This window comes from Diprion similis, chromosome 4 (assembly GCF_021155765.1).
Source record: "Diprion similis isolate iyDipSimi1 chromosome 4, iyDipSimi1.1, whole genome shotgun sequence".
Taxonomy (NCBI): domain Eukaryota; kingdom Metazoa; phylum Arthropoda; class Insecta; order Hymenoptera; family Diprionidae; genus Diprion; species Diprion similis.
In genome coordinates this window covers 7393088-7409785 of record NC_060108.1, presented here as the reverse complement: position 1 = coordinate 7409785, position 16698 = coordinate 7393088, and the positions used below count along the sequence as shown (strand labels likewise).

Sequence of the window (16698 nt, the reverse complement as noted above, 5' to 3'; positions counted from 1 at the left end):
GTAATTAACACTTCTTTTCGAATCAGCACGGGGTCTTGCCTGACTTTGCCCTTCATGTAAAGTATTTTTATTGTTGAACAAATAGATAAATAACTATTTTTAGGGACATCGGAGTAAAATGGGACGCCCTTGAAGAAGTCGAAACCCGGAGCAGAATAGAACACCTTTTTTATAAGGCTCAAGAATTTTGTAAATATTTCTAAAATAATAAATTGGATAACAAACAAATGATCTGAATCAGTACATATGTATTCATAATGAAGGCAGATGCGTAACAGCCGTACATGTATCATGCAAATAATCATACAATAAAAATGTATATGGTATTATACACATTTATAATACTAACGTACAAATGTATATCGTATGAAGTGTAGCATTAAATCTTCATTCGATTAACACCTCTACGTTGTGAACGCAACCGATGCTAGAAACGATATTTAAAGATAGGTTGAGAGCGGATGGTTCGGCACTCTACGGCGCAGACACTGATCTGAACAATAACGATAAAGATAGCTTGATCGGGCACCAGACGCAGTAGCGTCCATTTAAGATAATTAAAGAAAATGCCGTACCTTATTGTTTATGACACGTCGTTTTATATCCCAATATATGGTTAACCACTACATGTTGGGTTCAATAATAAATTACTTCCCAACGAGTTTCAACTGTCGTCTTACCCTGATTGGCTGGAAGACCATTGTCACTTGACGCGTGAACAAACTCTACGATTCGATTCTAAAAAAGTATCAATTACTTTTTATTTGTAATTGATTGAAAAAAAAATGTCAATTACTTTTATAACTTGTAATTTATTCAAAAAAGTGTCAAATACAATTGTACTTTGTAATTGATTCGACAAAAGATGCCAATTACAATTTTGATTTGTAATTCATTTTTTTTTCTCTTACAAAATATAACTGTCATCTTCAATTTGTCATTCATTAATTACAAATTAGCCCAACACTGCATAGTAACAAGTGTCAAAATTCTTGGCATCCCTTTTGACAAGCTCGCGTGGCCAGAGTCCAGACGGTGATAAGTTGATCTCTATGAAGGATCGTTTGCCAGTACTTTCAACACTTTGATACCCTCCCGTTCGTTCCAGACCACCTAGAAGGCTGCTTACATCATCTTTCTAAGTGAATTTTACTCACCCAGGACTGAGTCGGACACGAAATCTATAAGAAATATCTGTCATCTAGCCAAAATGTTTGAAAGATTAGTGTCTGATCAAGTTACCAACTATATAGATTGAATAACATTCTGGACCCTGTTCAGGCTGGATTTAGAAAGCATCACAGTACCCTGCTGCTATCTCAAAGTGCTTGATGACGCAAAAAAGTCTTTCGATGATAGGTAAGTAGCAATACAACACGGGTTTTACACACAGATTCCTACTACCGACACTTACCGACATCCTCCTCAGACGCAAACCCTTCTCCGCGATAACGTTACAGCAATCAAGCTCTGCCGTACCGGCTGAAGGCGAATTACCACAAATTTAATCAGTCGAAGGTCAAAATCCCCCCCCCCCCCTGCCTCCGCCCCACGGTTGGAGCACAGCGAAGGCATGAACTTTTACCGACCCGGATGCCGATGTGGCATCAACCACCCCACATTCTTGTCCCACAATATCAACCACGTGACATTCTTCGTATGCCGGTGTGATATCAACCACCCCCTATTCTTTTCCCAAGATATCGACTACGTGACATTCGTTACCCATGAGCAAAAACTGTTTATAGTAGCAATACAAGGGAATACCTACTTTACCGGCAAAGCACCCTCCCCCCGCCACCGCCCAGCCCGGACGCAAACCCATCAAGGTTATCCCCACTCCGGCGAGCTGTCAGCGTTCTGCGTTGCCATCACTTTGAGTCTTGTCGGTAAGGGGTTACCATCGTTTTGATCCTTGTCGGTAAGAAATCCCCTAGATTGGCGTGCCGGTCGGTAAGAAATTCCCTAGATTGACGTGCCGGTCGGTAAGAAGTGCTCTGTCAGTTACCGTAGATCTTACCCTTACCATGCCTATCGAGCGTGATCGAGCGGGATCGAGAATCTGCCTTACCGAGTGCAACCGCGAACCCTCAAACGTTCGAGCGCACCTCCGTGAATCCTTCAACGTTCGAACAAGAATCCTCGCACGTGTCGCGTTGATAGCTTCCAGAAAGTTCTAGAAGATTCTCCAACGATCGAGAGGTTTCGAGGCGGAAGTCCGACGTTGGGAGGCTTACGCAATGACTCCGACAAGTTTCGACTTGACGTCGAGCGGCCCGAGGTCGAAGGATTGCGGTGTGACGTTGAATACGACGACCCTGAACTAATTCTCGGAATTTTAGGCTGACAAACAGTTCTCGGAATCGGTCGACGAGTTTCGACTTAACGTCGAAAGGCCTGCGTCCATCGGTTTTTGGTGCGACATTGAATTCTGGAAGGTTCCGAAGCCGTGAGAAAGATAACCTGCGACCCTGAACCGATTCTCGGAATCTTAGGCAGACAAACAATTCTCGGAATCGTCCGACGAGTCGCGACTTGACATCGAGAGGCCTGCGTCCATCGGTTTTCGGCGCGTCGTTGAATTCCGGAAGGTTCTGAAATTTGTTAACGCTAACTCTTAACTAGCAGGGCAGAGGTTTTCAATCAACGGTTGATATTGGTAAAAACTTTTTTTTATTGATAATAAAGAGTACAGTTTTACATGTTTGCTCTTATTCAACGGTATCCTGACCATCAAGCTCCGGACAGTAAGAATTAAGAACTGGTCGAGTAGATGCCAACAGGCTTTTGTATTTCAACAGAAAATTTCGCAGTAACAATACGTTTTGAGCAGCACAGTTTGGATGTGATATAGAGTGATGTGTACAGTTCAATTTAGTATCTGACATTTTGTTCAATTTTTGCAACGACGGACAACCCAAATCCATCAGATCGACAACTTTAACGTTTTCGCCTAGAACTTTCTGCAGCCAAATCTTCTTCTCCAATCCTTTTACGTAAACCGTTGACGCATCACGCAGCGACACGCATTCGACGGTGAAATTAGGCTTCTCGAGAGGTACGTCACCGCCTTCCCAGGATAACCCGTGATAATTCCGTGACAGCCACAAATTTTCGCTCTTAAACGGAGCGAGTAGAGAATTGGATGTGCGAAAAAAAAATTTTTATCACCTCTTTTATGCTAAAACAAAACATTGACCGTAAAATACAATAAATTTGAAGGAATTTTTAATTATTGACCTTTCTTCAATTAAATAACGGGAATTTTATAATCGCGAAAATTCGAACCGTGTCACGTGATTATGAAACGCATCAGCATTGGTGGCCTGAGCCGATGACGTCATGATGTTACAGCCAAAAACGCGGCAGTCGACGATACACAGCTTTCGAAGTTCTGTTAACAAGTTTCAATTATTATAAGTACTCAAACTACCACGTGTATGAAAAAATGTGCGATACGGGTTTTGTCAAGGCAACTGCTAGTAATCTACCGACCATAGACATATTTATGGTCACAGAATTTTTAAAAGCAGACGATCGATTTAATGCTGCAGAAGTTCGGGGTGCCAAAGCATCAATGTAAGTCTCTGAGATGTATAATTGTTAAAACTTTACCAACAAAATATCGTATGTTAATTGTAAAAATTAGTTTCAATAAAGTTTTTATTCTATCACAGGGCATGTCGCGAAAGTTATGGAGATAAAGCTATAGGTTATGTACAGCTGAAGCGAGAAGGAAACATCTGCACCGTTAAATGTCGCGTATGTCCTGAACATAAAGTTCGAAGTAAGGCTTATGTGGCGACAATAACTATAAACGAAAAAGATAATGAAATTCAGAATGTCCAGTGTCATGATTGTGCTGCTGCGACAGGTAAGAATTTACTTGTATAGTAATAATTAAGGTGGGGTTAACTTAGATTTTTAAATCATAGATGCTTTTTGCTGGAGTATTGCGATTTTGGGATTCAGTTGCATTATAGTACTTCCACTTTCCACGAACATTTATAAATATTCATTAATTTTGAAGTTATGGATTTAAAAGCATTCCTTTTTTATGCATTGATATAAAAATCTTTTCACAATGAATTTTTCATCGAAGCTACCTAAAATTTTCTTTGTTACCTTTCAAATGTATGATAAACCAAACGCAGAATGAACTTCTTGAAATGTTGTTTTTAAACTCATTTTGAACGTATGAATTTTTAAATGAAAAATATGAATTAGATCTCAAAGCATTTATAATTTTGCCGTGATATCAAATTGAACTCTACTCATTTCTTGTTATATCATTTATTTCAATATGAAGGTGGATGTAAGCATGCCCTGGCATTCCTCATGTGGTTACATCGACGAAGCGAAGACCCTGCTCCTACAGAAGTGGAATGTTATTGGAAAAAATCTCGGTTATCCGGTGTAGGAACTGCTATTAAATATATCGAATCGAAGGATCTAGGAAACCAAGACTCAAGATCGGTGTTGAGTCATCCTCCAAATAATGAGACATTCTTGCAAAAAGTACTCGATATAGCCCAGGCGCAACAAATTGATGGCCAGATTTCAAGAATATCCTTTCAATTGATTGGTGAAAGAACCAGTAACTTATCAATGCACAGATTAGCTCTTCAGTTTTATTCACATGAATCTCCTCAATGTAAATCAGTAGGCGATTTTCTAACTCTTTGCACTAATGAAATGACGAAAGACTTGTGTGATGAAGCTCAAGTGATTACAAAAGAGCAAAGTAATTGCCCATTGTGGTACGATTTGAGATATGGAAGAATCACAGCATCTAAACTACACGAATCAGCTCACTGCAAGACAGATAATGGGTCACTTGTAAATCAAATTATTGGAGTATCCAAGATACATGAAACAAATGCGATGCTACGTGGAAAGAAACTAGAAAAGGATGTGTTAGAGCAAATTCAAAGTCTATTGCAGACAAATATTCAAAATGCAGGACTTTTTCTCCTACCCGAATTTCCCATTTTGGGAGCATCACCTGATGGATTAACGAAACAATATATTGTGGAGATAAAATGTCCTATGAATGAAAAATCTTTCAACAGATTTCTCTCCAATGGTGTAATCAATCCTCGCTGCATCGCACAAATGCAGCTACAAATGTTATTGACTGACAGAAAAAAAGGATTATTTTGTGTTGCTGATCCATCCTTCGAAACTACCAAACAAGTTCATATGCAGTGGCTTGAATTCGAGGCAGCAGCAACACAAGATTTGATTCAAAAAGCTACATTATTTTGGACCAATAATGTATTTCCTAAGATAATGTCATCTGTACAGAAATAAACTTGACTTAACTAACTAATAAAATCTGTTCAAGTTTTATACTATTATAACTTAATATAATAAAAAAAGTCTTATCAAAATCTATTTTGCTTTTCCTTTATAATACAGTTACTGTATAAAATGTCAATTTAATAAACATACTTATAAGGTTATAAAATTATAAGATTTTTATTCAAGTACTGAAAATTACATTTTAATTATTGGAGATTGTAAATTAACTAATGCTGATGCGATGGTGATAACGTCATCAGTATAAGATAACATACTGTGATTAATGACAGCATGTGGTTTCAGGAAATCGAATTCTCTCAATCTGCCAATGACTCTTTCCACGTGGATGCGCAAGCTGGCAATACGCTTTGTCTCTAACACTTCAGATTTTTCAGGTTTAACTGAAGACGATACACTGGGTGGTTTTAATAATTCACAATCTTTCATTGATAGTAAGCTCTGTATACTTTTAAAGCCCCGGTCTGCCATCACACCACTATTTGCAGGAAGCTTATCTAATATACCACATTTTTCGAATAACAGCACATCTGAAATTCTACCTCCGTATCCGGTAGAAATATAGATGATAAAGCCATCAGGCGAACAAGAAATCAAATATTTTAATGTATTGCACTTCTTATATTCTGACCAAGTCAGTGCCTGATTGACAGGATCACTGGGCTTCTCAATTTGTATTTCAAGAGCGTCAACTATAGATCGAACATGACTATATGTACCTCTGAAAACTATTGGTAAAATTTGTTTAACCGCGGTACGGTCCGGAAAAAAATGAAAGTTTTCAACATATGTGCCAATATTGGAGTTGTTTTTCTGAAAATAAAGCTTGCATTAGAAGTGGTCATACCAAACTGTTCTCCCAGTCTCTCAAACGTGTCTTGCGTTCTAATTTTCATCAAGCATAATTTGATATTATCACTTTTAATTTTAGTATGTGAGCTAAGAATGTCCAGTAAAAAGGACCACTCATTCGGAACACCTAGGTACGACTTCATATTTATACTGATAAAATAGTTTGTGAGTTTTACAGCATCTGGAAATTTTTTCTGGGGACTATCTGAATTACTTGAATGGGATCCCTCTGTAGGCTCAAAATAATCAGTAGAACTGATAAATTCACTGACTGATCGTGAGACTGTACTTGATGACTTTAAATCAGTTTTTTGTGCTTTAATTTTTGGTATTAACTTGATGGGAGATGTTGCGCTATCCATAAGATTGGAAATTTTGATTGGCGAGGAACTCGTATGACAAATCGATGGCATTATCTTACACATGGTAGCAATACTACGGTATCGTTTTCGAATATTAACTTGTACACCAATACTATGCTCAGTGGGGTTATACTCGGTTTGAGTTTGTGCATCCACTTTCACAGTCGCTGTGTCAAATATTCTGGAGTTGCTGACTAGATCACTATTAGAATTTATATCTTCCATAGATCTATCGAGGACTTCGTTCTCTCCTTGTAACTGTGCAAATGTGCTTGGTAGACTTTCAGAAGAGCAGGGTGGAATTTCAGCAGCTAACATTTCATTAATTTCATGCAATCTTCTTCTTTTCTCTGCGACAGGTCGTGGAGGTGCATTTGCTGAACGTTTGCGGTTAGGTTGACATTCAAATTTATGTGAAACTGCAGATAATTTCATTCTCGCTGGACCTCCCTGATATGTATAATACAAATAGTTGTCTATATCTTCATGCAGCTGCCCAAAAAATGAGTAACATTAGCTCCCACAAAAGTTTAAACTTATTGTTATTGAGGTTATAAGTCTAGGATTTGATTTTTTTTTTTGGCTAAATTTTTACATTCTTATATACTCGCGTTGTGGAATAAAACAGGCACGTGGGATGATTTACTTTATATTGTAAGAAACTATACTTACATTGAAATGGTCTTCACAGCAAAAGTAATTTGAAGCAGACTTGGGGTAATCACGACGTGCTGCAGCAAACCATTGTTTCCGACGCTTTACTTCTTTTGGCACTGTTACGAATACTTTTTCAGGGGTGCGTTTCGTAGTATTTTTGCACAAGGGCACAAAACACACTCTATAAGTTTTTATTTTGCTCATTTCAACGAAAAATTAGTAAATTCGCCTTGGATTCTGCGCCAACGCACGTATTTAGAATATATTGCTGGAGCGCGTATAACATCGTGACGTCACTATCGATTCGACCAACATCGGGTATCTCCGGCACGTAGTCGGCTATCCCCACTTACGTTTAAATAAGTAAAATTTCAGAATTCGATATCTCGGCCAATTTTGAAAATTTTACAAAAATATAAATATTTTACAATGAAACTTATACCCAAAGAATCGAACGAAACAATAAAAAAAATTCATTTGCAGACCCAATTCCAATCGTACGGCGGTTGGAAGAGAAAAATTGACGGGTTAGTTTCTTCGTTGACTGATATAACTGCCAACTCTTTTGGCGTAAAACCAGGGCCTGGTCTGTTGAATCCTTGCACGTCAACTATGAACTCCATCGTGAATAAGACTGAATCGAAAATCGCAGCCTTCAAGGTTTTTATACCAATTTTCTCACCCCACCACTCAGCGGATTATACTCGATTATACGATCGTGTAAAATTAAGCAATAGGCAGATGTACCGGCGGGAAAGTTATTTTTAGCCTCAAATTCGATACGAATGTCAACCGGTCCAGATTTCAGAGCCTCGTTTTGTTTCGAACAGTCGATGAATATCAGAGGTTCGTACTGTAGAAATTCGCTCTTTGTCAACAAAGGTTCGGGTTCCTTGCCGTAGTACGTAGCCTGGAATTTGGCATACATCTCGTACAGCAGTGCGAAGCGATTATGACTCATGTCCAGGTTCAGGTTACCGTACGGATAATAATCGGAATTCAAGAAGAGCTTGACGTCGGTGATGTTACAGTGATCAAGATGGCTGGCATTTTTGTCGGCTTTGTTTTTTCGATTCGTTTGAAAACCGAGAATAACGAATCGCGGTTTCTCCAAATGAGTGGACGTTTTTACAGTCCACACGTGTTTCGTGGTTGCCGGTAGCAGAGGATATTCGTACATCTCCCAACTGCGGAAGCTCATGGAGACAGGTGTATCTTTCTCGATGAAATTCAACAGAGCAATTTTTCGTTGATCCGAAAGCTTCACGTACGGTACTAACCATTCCACTTGATCGATCACGACTCGAAAGTCTTCGTCTTGATTTTGAACAATGGCATTTGAATCACTCTTTGATCTTGTGAGAATCAGCTCATGCTTCGCGTTGACGATGATCTTGCGATAGTCTTCGGCAAAGCCCAATATCATGCTCAAGGGGATAACCACATCGAAGTTACCATCGGCGTCAGTTAATTTTTTCGTTTCTCGAACATCGAGCCATCCAGCGTTTTCCATAAGCCAACTCTGACCAGGGTTGAGCGAGGCGAAACCCTTCAGCAGACTGGTTAAACCAACGTTTTTGCATTTGTCAATCTCGACAGCGTTTAGCTCGTACCGTACGTCTTCGAACAGATGGCAGATGGCATTGTTGACCAGAGTTGTAACCGCTGCTGGACTGCCATCTGATTTGACCAATTTTCCCGAGATATGCAGCGAACTGTTGCTTGGTAATATGCATAAATCCTGATGCTGAACGGTGATGCGAATCTCGTCGCTGTTGTTGAAAGTTGATGACGCATACGGCTTGTGTGCATGTATTTCTTGGTGAGCGATCGACTCATCGAAGGCGACGGGTGTTTGAATGCTCAAGATTTCCTCCTCCATGGTACGTAGCAGACAACGAAACAGCAGAACTGCAGTTTTATTCGTTGGAAATTCCTCTTCCAAAAGGTGTCACTTTTAGACCCAGAGCTATCAGGAATTCCACGTTTTGACGTGTTAACGGTTTGGGAATCGATCGATGACTGACTTGATCGGGACATGCCGCCTTACTAATATAACTCTTGTTGGGTAATCTGTTATATACAATACCCATATTTTATTGCGATTTGATGTGCAGTCTCACAGTTATAACTTCTCCGCGAAAATTAACCAAGTCTCCGTCTTGATCTACTAACCGAAGCTGTATGTGATCTATGGTCTTTACGGTGATCGGAAGATGAATGACGTGCGACGGCACTTCCACGATCTTATATCCCGGTGGAACGATGGGGAAAAATTCGTGAATAGTATGAACTTTGCGCTCATTGACGTAGGCACCCGTTGTAATGCTACATTCGACTCGCGACGCGTTGACCTTGAGAATAGCTACAGGCATATCCGATTGGTGAGTTTGGTTAGCCGTCAATACACGCGGTGTGAATCCAAGAAGCTGACCAATAGAATCACTAGGCTCAAAATTCACGACGTGGTTACATTTGATTTCGCTGCATAACGTATTATTGTTAGGTTTGATGCTGATTTCAATGTCTGTATTCTTCAGAGCGTCTTGAACATACTTTTCGATATCCTCAATTTCATAGCTGCCGGTAGATATGGTGACTACCTTATCACCTATGTACAATTTATTGTGGCCAGCGTCAACGTTGGGAATGGAATCGAAGGTTAACAATTCAACGAGACCGAGAGTGTAATTTTTGTCTGAAGCAAGTTCGATCGGGGGAAAATATTGCGCTTCGAGAATCGAAGACGTTCCCGATATCGTTGACGTAAACGAATCATCCATGGCTGCAAGTGTTAGACTGCCTTCACTAAATTATGTACGACGTTTATATAGCTCACCGCTCAGAAATTTCAGACACAAGTGTCCGCAATCGAACGTACCGTACTCTTGATATCTTTCATCGTTATATTTCACGCTACCAACACCGAGATATTGCACGAGGTCCAACGGAGGTTGAAGATGACCGAAATTGTCGAAATTGATGACATCGTTGCCACGTTTCTTATACGCAGCCCAGTGTGTCCCAGGACCGTCGTTATCGTCAAGTTTGACGACGGCTGCCTCGTTTTTACGCGGTCCGTTTTTGGGCATTTCGTTTCGCATAAGGATACCTCGGAAATACGGAATTTTCATAAATTTTGCATATTTCAACAAATCCCAATTGGTTAACGCTCGGCGTGGTAGCGTCACATTTAGTTTTTTGAAAGATGAAGACCAAAACCTTTCTTGTACGGTTTGAGATGGAGACCTTTACCCAATGCGATCGCTTCCATTGTTTTGTCGTGCCGTTTACTTTCCTCTAATTCTCGTTTAGCCGCGCTCGCATCGTTGACAGCTTTTGCTATACCCGCAGCACCCCCCGCTAATGCACCCGTAGCGCTTAGACCGGCAAAAATTGGTATGAGAAAAGGTAGAAATCCACCAACTTTTGAGGGTACCGGTAGAATGCGCGGTGATCGCACGTTATGTTTACCACCTTCTTTTTTCACAGCTTCTCGAGCACCTTTCAGTGCAGATTTGATGCTTGTTTTCGCGTTGTGGCTCGGTATCATGGATTGCTTTGCCGCGCGTATGATTTTGCTCAAGGGAACGCTCTTGGGTTTCCGACAGCCCATGCCTAACTTTGTTTTTACCTTCATCGTGTTCGCTGCAGCCCAAGCGGTTGCTTTTTCACCTAAATTTGCGTCTTTTGCTAAAACCCGTTTCCAGGCTTTCTCGGCTAATATTTTATCCGCGACGTTTCTAGCCTCGAGATTTTCACGATTTTTCGAATATGATATATCGTGTTCCTTACACCCTGCGTCGAGAGGATTGATACCAGGATCGCCTCTCGCGAGTCTTTTCGCCAACTTTGTACCAGGACTGCAGTATTGGTAACCGGGAACATGCAACTCGATCGGGAGTTTGTTGATGATGCTATTTACCAATCCTCTCCCACGTGATCGTTTTTTCGAGGATCGCTTACGATCGCGTGTGTGCACAATCATCTTCGCTCTTCGACTGAGGGAAAGACCTTATAAATGATGCATTTATAGAAAATCGAGCAGTCACGTTCGAGATGAAGTTTAAGACACAATCGATGAAGCTACCTGTGATGAACTTTGACAAATATACGCAGCAAAATGAAAAACCGAAAAAACGCCACGGTGAACTGTTTCCGAGTAGTGTACGTGCGGTATTTTGTGGACCTTCTAACTGTGGCAAAACCAACGCATTGTTCTCACTTATAACGCATCCGAACGGTTTGAGGTTTGAAAACCTGTACGTTTACTCAAAATCTCTCAATCAACCGAAATACAAGTTTCTCAGTCAAGTGCTTGAAAGCGTCGACGGTGTTAAATACTTCCCCTTTGACGAGCATGAGCACGTCATCGCACTGAACGAGACGCAACCTAACTCAATCATGATATTCGATGACGTAGCGTGCGAGAAGCAGGACAACGTACGCGCATACTTTTGTATGGGTAGACATCATGACGTAGACTGTTTCTATCTTTGTCAGACGAACGCACGGATCCCCAAGCATCTCGTGCGCGATAACACTAACCTGCTGGTCTTATTCAAACAAGACGAAATGAACCTGAGACACGTATACAACGATCACGTAAACACCGATATGACGTACACAGAGTTTAAAGACTTGTGTGTGGCATGCTGGAACGGTGACAAATATGGGTTCCTCGTGATCGACAAGGATCGAGAGCTCGACAACGGTCGATATAGGAAGGGATTCGACAATTTTATGAACATGACAAAGGAATAAAGTAGACGGTCATCGAGGGGAACGAAACAGTAGCGTTGCTGAACTAGTTGTGTCAACATGCAGGAAATTCGGAAGGAAAAAGAAGTCTTGCGCCGTATTGCTCAAGCGAGTAATGCAATTCGACGGAAGCATAAAATCCTCAAGACGGGAAAAGAGTCGCTGCAGGAAACAATGAAGGATGTCTTCAAACCTGTGGTAACCCCGCTGCAGAAATTAGTCAACGTCTCTCGAGGCACGAAACCTGTAAAGCAGGAGGTGAAGGAAGAAATCAAAACTGAAACGACGGATGAACCGAAGAACGAAATGGAATCTGAAGCTGAAGATTCTTTTGCAATTGCAGAGGAAGAGGATCAAACAATCACAGAGTCATCTGCAGGATTGGAAAATGAATATCTTAGAACGCTCGAGGATAAAAACAGACAGAACGAGCTGGATACTTTATACGGGGTACGGAACCTTTCTACCGCCGGGCTGATGGTTGGTGACTCACCGATAAGCTTCGAGCGCAATTCCATTCGCATAGGGAGTACAGTCTACCCGAAAACTCAAGGTCTGCTGGAGTTGTTGTTCAAGAAGATGCCGAACAGCGTTCACGTTACCCCCAACGACAAGAAGAATTACAAGAACATCCTTCTCGCATCAAATGCTCACAGAAAGTATTACAGCGCCACCGAGCCTATCCGAAACACCCCCAGCGCCAAATTCAAGCACCCAATTGCAGAGCTGCTCAACATCAATACATCATCACCATCGTCATCGAAGCGTACGGGCAAAGGTGTTTTGCTACCTCAGGCTTGGGTTACACGACAGGGTGTTAAAACAGATTATATTTTCTGGGACGACGCAAACGAGTTGGTGGAACGTCTTCGTTTGCTTACGGCATCTCAAGCGGCTGGGAATACAAGTCACAACAACGGAATTTCGTCGATTCTCGAAGAATTGCGGGAAGCTGGAATCATTTATTAATAAATTCACGCCGTTTCTGCAATCATTTACGTGATGAGCGTCGACGTGTTTCGACGTCAGCTGAACAAAAACACAGCTGCGAGCACTCGAGGTCCTCCGGGTGTCGGATTTCACGTAACAGCGGACGGGCACTACGATATACGCAACAAAAGACTATGCAAGATAGCTGACCCCGTGGAGCCAAACAATGCTGCAACTTTGAAAATCTTTCGTCGTAAATTCCACTTGCTGCAAAAACAACTCGACAATCTTGATCAAATGATCAAAGTATTGGATACCACCACAGGGAAAGCCTTGGATACCTTCTACACAGATTTGAGAACAGGCAGAGTCCTGTCGATTCGAAACGCTGAAATTCTTTCCAAATTGGATACCAGACTGAGAGCATTGGAAGATGAACGGGGAAAAGCTAGCGCTGGTGACGGAACTGCATAAGCCTGCACGCCGGAATTACCCACGTCGTCGTGTAGATGTGCGTGGCATCGACGAGACCTGGCAGGCGGATCTTGTTGATATGATTTCGTACGCTGGACAAAACAAAGGCTACAAGTACATGCTCACAGTCACTGATATTTTTTCAAAGTAAGCGTGGGCTGTACCGATAAAGAGCAAGTCCGGGGATGATGTTACAAAGGCGATGGAATCTGTGCTTGTTCAAGGACGTGTACCGAAAAAATTACACGTCGACAGAGGAACAGAATTTGACAACTCAAAATTCGGATCTCTTATGACACGCTATGGAGTCAAACTTTACTCCACGTACAGTAATTTGAAGGCTTCGATCTGTGAACGTTTCAATCGTACGCTGAAAAGCAAAATGTGGACACAGTTCAGCATGCAAGGAAGCTACAAGTGGCTCGACATCTTATCTGATTTGGTATTGGCTTACAACAACACCAAACACCGAACCATACGAATGAAACCATCGGACGTCACGGTTGCAAACGAGAGGCAATTATTGCGTCAGGCGTACGGAGGGCTTCGAGCGATACCTATCAAACCGACAAAGTTCAGAACTGGCGACAAAGTCCGAATCAGCAAATTCAAAAACGTCTTCGAGAAAGGTTATACTCCCAATTGGACGACTGAAATATACACAATAAGCCGAGTGGAAAATACTCATCCCCTCACGTACAAGCTCAAAGACTATCAAAATCAACCCATCGCTGGCGGTTTCTACGAACAGGAGCTCCTCAAGGTTGAACATCCGGACATCTATCTCGTGGAGAAGGTTCTCGAAAAGCGTGGAAAGAAATTATATGTTAAATGGTTAGGTTTTGACAGTACACACAACAGTTGGATAAATGAATCTGACGTGTAACATCATTATTGGATAAATGAGATTCTATTGCAAATAGGCATGTGTCTTCATTTTACATCCTATATAATAAAACAACGTTGTACAATTATTATTCATAACCTATAGATCACGATACGGTAATTACAAAGCTCAAACGTATACGCTAAGGTCCAGGCTTATAGCCCCACGGAAGCGTGTCGGTCGTGTTGTGAAACACGATCCGCTTGTCGTCATTCCATCTCAGTGCCACCTTCTTCTGTTCTACAGTATAAACCTCATGCTTTTGACTCAAGAATAAATTCTGACTTTTGATCAAATTTTCATGTTGTAAAGCACATTCCAAATAATCATTCAAAGTTATTGTTCTCAACGTTGATCCCTTAACCCCTTTAGCACGTTTTTGTCGTTCTTATCTCCTAAGACCCTGAATGGATATGACTTTGCTCTTAATCCTACAAATTCTAACATTATTCGACCGTTGTTTTCATCCTTCATCAAGCCGAGGACTTTTTTATTTGATAAAGGCATTCCGTAAGCGTTATCGACTGAGTAATCAGATGTGTCGAATTTATGCAAGTCCACTTTCATACACTGGTATACGTCGGGGACGGTGATGTGATATACTAAACTATCTGTATCAGTGTACATTAATTTTGCTTGGTTGCCAAATTTATTCTTAATATAATTGTAGTGAAAATCGTAGATATAAATTTTCGAAAGATCCAGGATGGAGAAACCTGCATACAAAGGTTTGTTTAGTTTGACTTTCGTTTTCTTTAATTCGACCATTACCATATCTTCATCAAAAATGGTGCAGCTATGGAAATTTGGTTTAGCTATAGTAGCTCGAGCACCGTATCTTCCGTCCCATTTCGTGATCAGCCTGACATCTCTATACTTCCTAACATTTTCCATTGTTTTACCGAAAACTGCGTTGTTCATTAATTTATAAAAGTTTTTTTCAAATTCGTTGTTCGATTTTTTCCGTAAATCAGTATTCAAATCTATGTAATTTTTTAGCCATGGTGTTTGCCGGAATTTGAGAACTTTGTAAATTTTAACCAATTTCAGACCTAATTGTAAGCATTGTTTTAAAACACGGTAATGAATAACATAGTTTTGTTTGGGAAGTAGCGTGGTCGTCAATTTCGGTTGCTTTGTACTTGAGATCGGAGGTATGTAGTGCTCCGGACACAGTGGTAAATCTTTATGCATTTCATGCAGTTCCGCAGGATATTCCAAATCTACCTCTAATATTTAACCGAACTCCGCATCGTCCGAGATAATAAGAACGTCGCATTGTCTGAAGTCTGATACCCATTCGAAGGAACTGTATGGCAGAGCAAAGCTCATAGCAGCACCGTACAAATTGTTAACATCGAAGTACATGAGATAAGATTCTTCGACTTGTGGATCGAATGCCTCTCCCATATATCTGTTGTTGGCTTTTGCGTATCTGTTCGAACACTGCGACACACCACCTCGGATACCTTTTTCTATAAACATAATCATATCTATATCAGTGAGAAGCTCGAGCTCGATGCCGGTACACTTTAACATTGCATCAAACGACAGACCGGGCGCTGTGTAGTAATGTAATGGGTCCAGTTTGTAAGTTGTCCAACAATTCTGTCGAAAATTTTGAAAAACGTCAGCTAGTAAGAATACGTCTGTTTGTAGATATAAATCTGAATACTCTCCCAAAGTTTGAACGTTAAAAGTTTGCCAAACTTCACATGCATGTGCATAGTCGTCGTCTGATATATCCCGATCGTTTAATTTCGAATAAAATTGTGGTTTGGTCGGTAATCGTCTGTCCTCAAGCTTCTCCCAATTATCGATATACTCATACGGAAAAACACCTTTTCTAGTCAATAACTGAAATTTATCTAAATTATGGCAAAACTTTTGTGTAATTGATTTTTGATCATCACCCAGATACGTTGCTAACTTCTCAAGACTACTGGGCATGAAGCGGAACGAATCTATGAATCTAAACTTTATATCTGTTCCCTTGACATATTTTGTAAAAGAAATGTACTTTTCTTTGTTTACGGGTAGAAGCTGGATTGTGCCCTCGAACGATGTAGCCAACGCTTTAATTAGAAAATGGGAATCATAACCCGATAGATTGTGCAATATCACAGGAATTGTATGTGAGTTTTGATAATTCAGGTTGCAGCCTCGATGAGCAGCACCACGATACTTTCCAGTAAAATGGCAGTGATCACGATGTTTGACGTCTTCGAAGGTAAACGGTTTTTCACAAACGTGACACACTGTTGCCGTATGAAGTTCGTTAATTTGATGGAAATCAAGCGGTTTCATTGGTACAACAGTTTTGAAATAAGTTTTTAACGAATGTGCTAATTTCTCCAACTCAGTCACAAACCATCGAATGCAAGTCTCTCCACGATTAATTTCGAATTTTGAAATTTAATCATTAAACGCACAATGTAGATAATAGACTATACT

The 16698-nt window shown here is 40.7% G+C and overlaps 2 protein-coding genes across 2 annotated transcripts; one reads left to right on the top strand and one right to left on the bottom strand.

Moving 5' to 3' along the window:
- The first annotated feature begins 3448 nt into the window (after nucleotides 1-3448).
- Nucleotides 3449-5313, top strand: LOC124405879. The gene is made up of 3 exons (XM_046881146.1): nucleotides 3449-3579; nucleotides 3678-3874; nucleotides 4310-5313. The coding sequence occupies exons 1-3, from the start codon at nucleotides 3449-3451 to the stop codon at nucleotides 5311-5313; spliced, it is 1332 nt and encodes a 443-aa protein (XP_046737102.1).
- A 2353-nt stretch (nucleotides 5314-7666) lies between these two features.
- On the bottom strand, nucleotides 7667-9075 carry LOC124405878. The gene is made up of 2 exons (XM_046881145.1): nucleotides 7941-9075; nucleotides 7667-7827 (listed from the first exon to the last, which is right to left on the bottom strand). The coding sequence occupies exons 1-2, from the start codon at nucleotides 9073-9075 to the stop codon at nucleotides 7667-7669; spliced, it is 1296 nt and encodes a 431-aa protein (XP_046737101.1).
- Nucleotides 9076-16698: the final 7623 nt, after the last annotated feature.